Source organism: Condylura cristata, unplaced genomic scaffold (assembly GCF_000260355.1).
Source record: "Condylura cristata isolate star-nosed mole 26May11 unplaced genomic scaffold, ConCri1.0 scaffold00021, whole genome shotgun sequence".
In the NCBI taxonomy this organism is placed as follows: domain Eukaryota; kingdom Metazoa; phylum Chordata; class Mammalia; order Eulipotyphla; family Talpidae; genus Condylura; species Condylura cristata.
The window spans coordinates 17,504,395-17,515,055 of record NW_004567122.1 but is presented as its reverse complement, the minus strand read 5'-3'; the positions used below and the strand labels follow the sequence as shown (position 1 = coordinate 17,515,055).

The 10,661-nt window shown below is 41.6% G+C and overlaps 1 protein-coding gene across 1 annotated transcript in view; it reads left to right on the top strand.

Moving 5' to 3' along the window:
• The first annotated feature begins 2,147 nt into the window (after window positions 1-2,147).
• The window catches only part of CEP120 (centrosomal protein 120kDa), a 51,474-nt gene continuing 42,960 nt past the window's right edge, over window positions 2,148-10,661 (top strand). Inside the window, exons 1-4 of the mRNA XM_012728046.1 lie at window positions 2,148-2,269; window positions 2,527-2,604; window positions 5,804-5,960; window positions 8,611-8,725. Coding sequence (XP_012583500.1) covers window positions 2,556-2,604; window positions 5,804-5,960; window positions 8,611-8,725 — 321 coding nt within the window. The 5' untranslated portion in view covers window positions 2,148-2,269; window positions 2,527-2,555. The remainder of the gene's footprint in view (window positions 2,270-2,526; window positions 2,605-5,803; window positions 5,961-8,610; window positions 8,726-10,661) is intronic.

Here is a 10,661-nt window from a genome sequence, read left to right as displayed (position 1 = left end):
TCGCTGCTGTGGTATTCTTTCCATTGAAATCTCCTGGATTCATTGCTCTGGCTTCCTTTTGTCTGCAGTTTATTGCTAAGTGGCATTTTAAACTGTTGAGAACCTTGTACTTTGATTGTTACTGTTGATTTGTTTGCCAGTTTTCTTTCTTTCTTTTTTTTTTTTAAGATTTATTTATGTATGCATATAAGGACTGGGATACAGGCCTGAGGTGCAGGGGTGAGAGGATTCACCTGAGAAGAGTGGGGAGCAGAATAGGTGGATAGACTGAAATACACTGTTAAGGGGAGCAGTAGGGATACAGGAGAGGTCTGCTGCACCAAGTGGGTCACCTCCATGGCTGGGGATCAAACTCAAATTGCAGTGGCTGCTGAGAACTCTATAGTGCTGCGCTTTAACCCCTTGTGCCACCAAAGAGGCCCTGTTTGCCAGTTTTCATTGCCAGTTGTCAATCTGGACAGTTGTTTTAGATCTCCCAACAGCTCTTCATTGGAATTGCATCCACAAAATTTAGACCTGTGGTAAATTCTACATTTAACGATCAGTTAAGTCAGTGACGTTTCAAGAAAAAAAAATAATAAGAGGGAGAACATATACATTTTAAGAGGCAAGACTCTTGCTTTTTGTAGCCACTGAGATAGACCGTAAGGCAATTATGCTAAGTGAAATAAACCAAATACAGAAAGGCAAATATTGTATGATTTCACTTATATGTGAAAGGTAGTAGGGACACTGGTTAAGTGGATAAAGAAGTCAGTTGCATGGTGTAGATAGAAACTAGACTCTAGGTGATGATCATAATGATCAAGCTGTACACTTGAAACTTATGCAATGTATTAAACAACCTATGTTACCTCGGTGAAGAAATACATTGTGTTGTGGAACTTGTTGCATACCAATTCAAAAACTCAGATGAAAAAAAATTAGTAGACATTCAGGAAGGAGCCTTAAAGTGTGTATTTAATGGCATTAACGAATTTATTATTTTTTTTAGGTTTCATAATGGAATTGTGATTAATGTTTCAAGATTTTTTGAAAAGGTTTTTATTTTTCGAGGTACTTATTGAAAGAGATGAATTGATACGATATCAGGGATTTTCTTCAAAATAAAGCAAAGATGACTGATCTTTAGTTGACAGTTGTTGAAGCTGTTTTAGCACCTGCACGTTGGTTATTTTTAGTCTGTCTGCTTTTGTGTCTCTTGCCATCTCCCACAAAAGAATGCATTGTTTAGCGACGAGCCCAAAGTTCATCACGTTGATCTTACATTGAATAATACTTCATTTCTGGAATGCTTCCGGACAGACCTGAGATCTCAGAAGCAGTCATTTGCAGTGCAATCTCCACCTCCCTTTTTGGGGGACACAAAGCAGGAAGGTGGGAGTGGAATTTTTCTCTCTTTTCCTCTTCCTCCCATGGCCGGCTCCAACTCAGTCCAATTTCAAGGTATCATCTCCAAAACACAGTGTTTTCTAAATAAAGTCTTAAGTTAGAGGGGGAGGTGTAAAGACAAAAAAGCTTCTGATGACGGGATTTAGATGCCTTGTCTTAGTTTTGGGTCTTCATTTTTGCGAATTACGTCCTTTGTATCGGAAGGTACACGAACCTGCAATTTCCCTGCTCACGTGACATTGTTTTTGTTTTAGAGTAATTTCTAATATACTGGAAATTCTCGGAGAGTTTACGTCATTGTCAACAGTTACAGTAATTACCGTATTGACGCTAGTTGATTCCGGGGCATGGAATCGGCGGGTCGGACCGCGCGAGGACAATTCGGGGATTTTAGAGTTCAGACCCGAGCAACCATTTTTCCGTGGCCCGATTTCTTAAAAGTTGGCACAGGGGAGCGTAACGAAGTTTGTTTGTTGTGTTTTTTAAATTCCCGTTGATACACAGTTCCAGGGTATAAAGCGGACACTACGCTACGCCCACACTTCTTACTCTTGAGTTCAGGAAGCGTTTACGGCGGTCTGCGCCTGCGCAGTTGCTTCCTCCAACTCGTCCGCCTTCCCCCGTCTCGCTGACAGGGGGCGCTGTGAGGTAATGGCTTAGTTTCCTTCCTAGGGCTCTGGAACGAAGCGTAAAAGGGCCGGAGGCAAGCGGATCGAGGGGCGTTCTATCTTCTGCTTCCCCGTCTCTATCACCCTTTGTCCTCCAGCCTCCGCCGGGCTCAGGGCCTGCGGGCCTGGTTGCTAGGCGGAAGCGGGGCGCGGCGGCGGCCGCTCCGGCTGCCCGGGCGTTTGAAAAGCGGCTAAGCAGGCGGCAAAAGGTCCTCTGGTGGCGGGCTCGCCTCTGCCTGCGGACGGGCCAGGCCGGGTGGCAGAACGGCTCTTGCTTTGAGTCGGGGCATGAGTCGGGCTGCTCTGGCGCCCCTGGGCAGGGGAGTCGGGCGAGCTGCAGGCGCGGAGCCACGGAGCGGGGTCCTGGCGTCGAGGGCCATGGGTGGGCGGTGGGCGCCCCGCCGGGAGCCCTGCCGGGGGTCGCGGGCTGCTCGCAGCTCACCCAGGTCCCTCTTCCCCCCAGCAGACCCCGCCTGCGGGCCGCGGATCGCGACCATGGTCTCCAAGTCCGACCAACTGCTCATCGTTGTGTCCATCCTGGAAGGTGAGCGGTCGCGGACGTGCTTTTGGCGACTGCGGCTTCCTGAATGTTAACGGAGTATTGTGGGGCCGAACCCCGTCGTCTTTGCTTTTATGGTTCTCCAGGACTTGTTCCAAGTCGGTCGTGGAAAGGTCTGTTAGGCAATTGATTTTAAAAATCTCTCGAGGGAGGATGAGAGCTCTTAGAGATAGATGATACTTAGCGTGACCAGCCGGAGGCCCAGAGAACGTGGAATAATAATACGATTTCCATCCGAAGCTGCTTGTCGGTGAAAATGTGCCTGGAAAGCACGTTCGGCTCAGCGGCGCCCCAGCAATGTCATTTTTACGAGCTTTGTTTTCACACGAATACATGTTTCCTGGACTTGTAAGAATTGTTGAGGAGACGCTGTCTCTGTGAGTCTTGACAGGGGATTTAGGGGACTGCGGTTGTCTAGGGGGCCTGGTGTGTATGCACCTTGAAGTTTGGTTTGCTGCACGACTGACATTGGTTTTATCAAAGACGGGGTTTCAGAGGCTGTTCTGGAACCTAAGAATAAAACAAGTTCAGGTTCTGTCAACAACGGGTAGCTTGGCGAATGTAGGGGGAGTTTCCCAGAAGAGGTGGCGCTGACTTGGGTTCTAAATGAAAATTAGACATGTATCAGTTGAAAAGGAAAGCGAGGAAGGACATTGCAGGTAAAGGGGAGAACAAAGAACCCTTACAGCATTTAAAAAAACAAGGACTCTTCTGCTATGCCTAAAGTCAGCGTGCTTGAAGAGCAGATAGTGGGATAGTGGCGGGCACTTCACCCGTTAAGAAAGTTGGGGACAGGTTATGAGCAAGGAGGCAAAAAGGAGTTGTCTTGAACCTGTGTGAGACACAACTGGCGATTTGTTTTACCCCAATGAGAGGTACTGAGTGGAGGCCTGGCTTTATTTTGTGCGTGAGGGGAAGAAAGCCTAAACCTGATTTTGAGCTTTGAAACAATAGATGGATCAGATGCCATAAATCAATAAAGTAGTTATGTTGCTGATTATTTAAAGAAGGGACTGAAATCCCCTTACAATTTACTTAACAAAGCTTTTGCACTTGGAACTGTGGCTTGTGCCCCAGGAAACAAATACGGACTACTTTTCCTTTAAGGGTATAGGTCTACTCGCAAAAATAAAATTCATGTTCAGCCCTAATATCTTGGGATTAATAAAATAGCTAAAATATATCATGTGGGTTGTAAATACAGGTTTGGGGCTAGGGGGAGGGGTCATGACTGAATTGGCTTGATTGGTAAGTATGAACTTGAGTATGAAAAACATGAGAAAACTTAGGATTTCTATACATTTTTGTATAACCCAAGAACCTGTGGGTTACTATCATCCTGAATTCCCTCCCCATCCCCTTTTCCAAATGGTCACCAAGCTGTGTTGTTTTTGTTTTTTAAATAATAGGAGGTGTAATGTATAATACATTCTAAACGATGAATGTTTTAATTGTGAATGCCCTGGCTTGCAATCCTCATTACCCATTTCATCTGATGTAATAATCTTTTCAATAGTATGTTTCTTAAGTGTTTTCTTCATCAGAAAATATTTATGGTCCCTATCACCATCTGGGATAACTCTTTCTGAAATGCATCTAATTTAATTATAAAGCCTTCAGTGTCCTAAAGGGTAATGTCTGTATTTCTTAAAATAGCATACTTATTAAAATGGCCTTTGTGGTAGACCTCCTGCCTACCATTTTAGCCTCAGCTCGCCTTCCGTGGTCTATTCGTAAGTTCTCTTGCACTGTCTTCATGACACTACTATGCATGTTCTTTATTGGAAAGAAAATCATTGTGTTTGTACTATGAGCAAAATTTGGGCTACATAGTCGTTTCTGAGGTTGACAAAGACATGGTTTCTCTTCAGGTAACATTCCCTGGGATGAAGCAGGCACTTGTTTATTCTACTCTGTGTCGTCTCTCCCAAGCTTATTAAGATTATATTAATGAGAGTCTGGCTGAAAATAGAGCTTTTCTGGACATGGAATTCATTTGGGGGAATCTAGTGATATTTTCAAGCAGCTAAAAATGAGGTCCAGAGAGAGGGCCTTGGTGAGTGTTAATTGGGAGAGCCTTGGCATGTGTTAAGGCTTCTAGTAGTGAGCTTCAAATGAGAGCCTCTGGCTCACAATCAAGATCATTCCACCTGCTTTATTTAGCCTTTGTGCTGGGAGAAACGCAGGGATTTATTTACTTTAACAGAGGTGAGACCCAACCAGGATCCACCCACCTATAAGTAGCTTGGTAACAGTCTAAGATTTTTAGTGCTTCTTCCTTAGTTCTTAAACTCCCTCTATTATTTGTTTTTGCCCTTGGACCCCTGAACGCCTTTGGTTTTTACTCTGCTTTGCATCGTATGGTGCCATAATACTTAAGGCCGAATGCCTTGTGTAAAGAATGAAGGGGGGCAGGTGGCACAAATGAAAAGTGATGGGTCCGTAGAATGTGGTAATATTTCTTCACACTTTCACTCTTGCCCATGAGACTAGACTGAGGACAGGGAACTATATTGATACATATTTTTCTTTGGCTTATTTGTAAACTATTGACACTGAGTTAACAAGAAAATTAACTTGGAATTAAGGTTTCAAACTTTGCAAATTGATTTTGTTGTGTATTAACTACTGGTATAGTAATATCTAGAACTGGTGTGATTACATTTTACTCCCTAAATGTTAAGGAGAGTTTTGCTACTTGAGTGCGAGCCACATACAACATCATTGACATCACTTGAGATTTTATTAAAGGAGCACTCACACCCTAGACCTACTCAACCAGAATCTGTTTTAAAGGATCCCGGGTGATTCAGTTGCATTCTCATGCTGAGAAGCATTGATTTAGAAATTGCCAGCCTTAAATTTCATTCACACTTTCTGTGAGTCATGAAATTGAGTGTATGTGTGCATATGTGTTAGCAAGGTAGTGTGTGGGATATATGAATAAAGTCATTGTCTTAATATGTGTTCATTTTTTAAAAAGATTTATTTTATTTATGGATGTATGAATAAACTGAGGGACAGGACAGAGGTGTGAGGATTCACCAGAGACAGAGTGGGGAACAGGCAGACTGCCTGAAATATACTCTGAGGGGAGCAGTGACACCATGTGGGTCACCTCCCTGGCCGGATATACTTAACTTTTGCATGTGTCTGATTAACGGGTATCATCTTTTTTTTCCAGGTCGCCATTTCCCCAAACGTCCAAAACATATGCTTGTCGTAGAAGCAAAATTCGACGGAGAACAATTGGCTACTGATCCTGTGGACCACACTGACCAGCCAGAATTTGCTACTGAGTTAGCCTGGGAAATTGACAGGAAAGCACTTCATCAGCACAGGTGACTGTAGTTTTCAGTTCTAGCCTTTTGGGGGCTGTTGGAAGTAAGTAAATAAATTTATATCTCTGACTGGACAATCGCAATAAAAATACTTGTTGAGCGTTTGTTTTAACATGCCAGGAAATTTTCAGAGTACTTTATATCAGTAATTTATTTGTATAGCTGAGCAATCCTATCAAGTTGGTATTATTTTTCCTGTATTACAGATGGGAAAACTGAAGTGTAGGGGCTAACGTTAGTTATTTATTCTAAGTCAGCAGAAGAGTGTGAACTCCAACTTGGGTCTGAACTTTATGTATTTATTTATTTATGTATGCTTACAGAACTGGGGTACAGGCTAGAGGTGTGGGGTAAGAGGATTCACCAGAGACAGAATGGGGAGCAGACTAGGCAATCTACTGAAGTATACTGCTGAGGGGAGTGGTGGGCGTGCCAGGAGAAATCTGCCATGCCACATGGGTCAGCTCCCTGGCTGGAGATCAAACTCGTGCTGCAGTGGCTTCTTAGAGCTTCCTAATGCAGCGCTTTAACCCATTGCACCACCAGGGAGAGCCATGGGTCTGAACTTTTAACCTTATTCTAGTTTTTTTTTTTTCTTGCTAATACTCTAGAATTGCCATAATCATTCCTGTAATTCTAACTCACCCCAATAATTGAGTCAGAATACACTGTAACTGATTAATTTCTTAGGGTATATTATATGTAATATTGCCCAGTTTATATAGAGGTATTCAGTGAAAAGTTGATGAGTTAGAGTTCATTGTAACTTGGATTATTTATTTTATTGTATACTGTCCAACATTCCCCAGGTTATATAGAGTTATTAAGTGAAAAGTTATGAAAGTAATTTTATAAGGAACTCTTTTTAATTTTACTTTTGCTTTTAGATATTGAAATACTTTATTAGTACATAAAACAGACAGTTATTGCCTCATATTTATTTTATGATCTCACAACCAGATGCAAATAAGAACAGTGATTTGTTTTTTCTTTAAAAAGCATTCCTTAAAAAAAGGGATTAGGCCCTCCCTGGTGGCGCAGCGGGTTAAAGCACAGCACTGAGAAACTAAAGCCACTTCCACATGAGTTCGATTCCCGCCTGCCCGGGAGGTGACCACATGGCGTGGCAGACCTCTCCTGACCCGCCCGCTGCTCTCCTCAGCAATGTACTTCATAGATCTGCCTGTTCTGTTCCCCACTCTGTCTCTGGTGAAGCCTCTCACCGCGCCTGAGCCTCTGGCCTGTACCCCAGTTCTGTATGAACAAATAAATAAATCTTTAAAAAAAAAAAAAAGGATTAGGAAAAAAAAGGATTAGAAGGCCCTCCCTGGTGGCACAGTGGGTTAAGGCCCAGCACTGCAAGCTAGTTGCAGCCGTTTCAGTGTGAGTTTTATCCCCTGCCCCGAGGTGACCCATAGGTGCAGCAGACCTCTCCTGTCTTGCCAACTGCTCCCCTCAGCAGTGTACTTCATCAGTCTGCCTGTTCTGCTCCCGACTCTCTCTCTGGTGAATCCTCTCACCATCCCTGTACTTCTGGACTATATCCCAATGTATGCATAAATACATAAATCTTTAAAGGAAAAAAAAGGGATTAGGCAACACATAATCATATACTTGCTCTTTCTAGTATTAAATTGAAACACAGAGTTAAAAAAATTAAAGCGAGACATTTCTTCTTTGCTCTACCACCACTTCATGGATTTATTTGAAGGGGTGTTAAATTCTCAGATATAAAAATTGTGTATTTCCTTTCTCGACTTCTGTGATTTTTATATACATATACATATACAAATACATATATATATATATATTATATATACATACACACACACACACAGAGGAGAGAGAGAGAGTCTTGATATGAAATAGTAATATTTGCATTAGTGACTGTGTTCAGAGTTGTTTTTAGTGCTAGTGGTAATACTCCAATTACCCTACACTGACAAAATAACAGGAATAAGTTGAATATGTAAATGATCATTTTGTGTCTGGGGTAAGATAGTCATCCCACTAGGTAAAATTGACCGCAGGATCTAATCCCCTTATGGCAGGAGCCAGTGAAGAGACTCCAGAGGCGAGAGGATCCCATGCCGCACCAGTGGATGTCATGCTGATAGGACATTGTGGTGTGCTACATTAAATGACTGTTCATTTAATTTTAGTAACTTGTGATTTGAGGATATTTAATTCCTAAGTTGATCTTGTGGGATTCTTTAGCTATAATAAGCTATAAATGTGTATACTTGTGGCTTTATGGGTGTGTGCTACTATAAGAAAAACAATTCTAACTCAATGTTGAGATTTCATGATAATTGTTTAAAAGAGATCTATGTAGTACACAGTATAGTTTATATAGTATACAGTATACATACAGTATAGTATATAATATACAGTATAGTATAGCTGAGCCTCTTACATGAGGAAAACTGCAGTTTTTAACATGATTTGTATATTAGTTGGTGATTGATAAGTAGGCTTAATTAAGAGGTCTTGCCAGTAGACGAGTTGTTTACAAGTACAGAATAGTAACAGGTTATTCGACAAAATTATAATTGTCTGGATATTAGTAAGTAGCTTTATCGGGGTAATAGAAAATCAATCCGATACTCAGCAAAAGCTCTCTTACCACCACTTTAAATTGTCGTTGCAGGCTACAGCGGACTCCTATCAAACTCCAGTGTTTTGCCCTGGGTCCTTTGTCTTCGGCCAAAGAAACTATAGGTTACATTGTTCTAGACTTAAGAACTGCTCAAGAAACAAAGCAGGTACAGCCTTTTCATTGTGTTGAGTGTATTGGTTTCAGTATCAGATTGATGGGAAACACTGGATCTCATCATCAGGGCTTGAACGCGTATGGCAGTTTTTATGTTTTAGTTCAGGAGTGGTTTAAAAATTCTGACTGTTGTATCAGACCTTTGATCGGGAACTAGTATTTTCAGAGAAACTACGTTAGTGTTATATACTTAATTCCTGAGCTTTGCTTTCAGTGGTAAGGCCCTTGCTTCATCGAATGGCCACCCCTCTCTTTCAGCTGAGCCAACTAGAGACACAAGTCTTTACACCTTCTCTTTCCAGTTGTGTTTTTCTCCTGATCTTACCCTATTGAGTTTTCACTGCTCCCCCCAACCTAAGCTACGGTCATTTCTCGGTTGTCACAGTAGTCTTCTAGTTATTTCTGCTTCTCAGTCCTGTATTCCTTCCATAGTGGAGTAAGTGAAGGTACGGAAACACATTCCTGTTATATGTAAACAACACACACACACAACAACAACAAAAAAGAAAAATTACGGTTTTGATTACTCTGTCAGTACTCCTGTACGTAAAAGTGTTTTAAGTCTTTCTTTCAGCTTTGTCTATAATTCACTTTAGAAATGCTTATCTTTGAGTTTTCTTACTGCGTATGTTGTCACAATTTCTTTAAGGAAATAAACTAAAAAAACTTGGTAACTTTTAAAATTCCTATATTGTCGCTTTGACTTATGAAGAAAACTTTTTAATTACTATCATTGTTGCTGCCAGTGTCAGTCACAATGATATTTGCAAGTTATCCAGGTCCAAATATGGGCTCATTCAAAACAAAGTGCAATTTTCAAGATGATTTCAAAGAATACTTTCTGCCTTTATTCTTGGGTACTCATCACCTGCCTCTCTGCCCCTGCAAGTCCAAAAAAAGCTTTCCTTTCTTTAGTTTTTAGTCATGGGCCCTGATTTTGCCTCTCATGTTTGTCTTGACCTTGTTTGCTGCAAACTGCATTTGACTTTAACGCACTTCTGCAGTCATTTGGTTACAAAGGGAAAGAAATCCTCACAGGCAGACATCTAAGATGAGATTGTGTCTCTAAATAGCCTGGTTTTCTCTTTGTCTAAGTGTTTAGGACACTTTATCATCATTGTGTGATCAAAGTTTAGGAGGAATGTGTCAAAATTATGTTAATTTTTAAAGATTTATTTATTTATGAACACAAGAACTGGGGTACAGGTCAGAAGTGTAGGGATGGTGAAAGGGTTCACCAGAGACAGAGTGGGGAGCAGAACAGGTTGACTGATGAAGTACACTGCTGAGGGGAGCAGCAGGTTAGATAGGAGAGGTCTGCTGTGGATTGAACTCATGCTGCAGTGGCTGCAGGTAGCTTCGAAGTGCTGCGATTTAATCCACTGTGCCACCAGGAAGGCTCCCTATAGTTTGATTTTTGTCTTTAAAAAAATTGGTTGTGAGGGCCCTCCCTGGTGGTGCAGAGGGCTAAAGCACTGCACTAAGAAGCTTAAGCCACCTGTTTGAGCCCCGCCTGCCCCAGAGGTGACCACATGGCACGGCAGACCTCTCCTGACCCGCCTGCTGCTCCCCTCAGCAGTGTACTTCATCAGTCTGCCTGTTCTGCTCCCGACTCTCTCTCTGGTGAATCCTCTCACCATCCCTGTACTTCTGGACTATATCCCAATGTATGCATAAATACATAAATCTTTAAAGGAAAAAAAAGGGATTAGGCAACACATAATCATATACTTGCTCTTTCTAGTATTAAATTGAAACACAGAGTTAAAAAAATTAAAGCGAGACATTTCTTCTTTGCTCTACCACCACTTCATGGATTTATTTGAAGGGGTGTTAAATTCTCAGATATAAAAATTGTGTATTTCCTTTCTCGACTTCTGTGATTTTTATATACATATACATATACAAATACATATATATATATATAT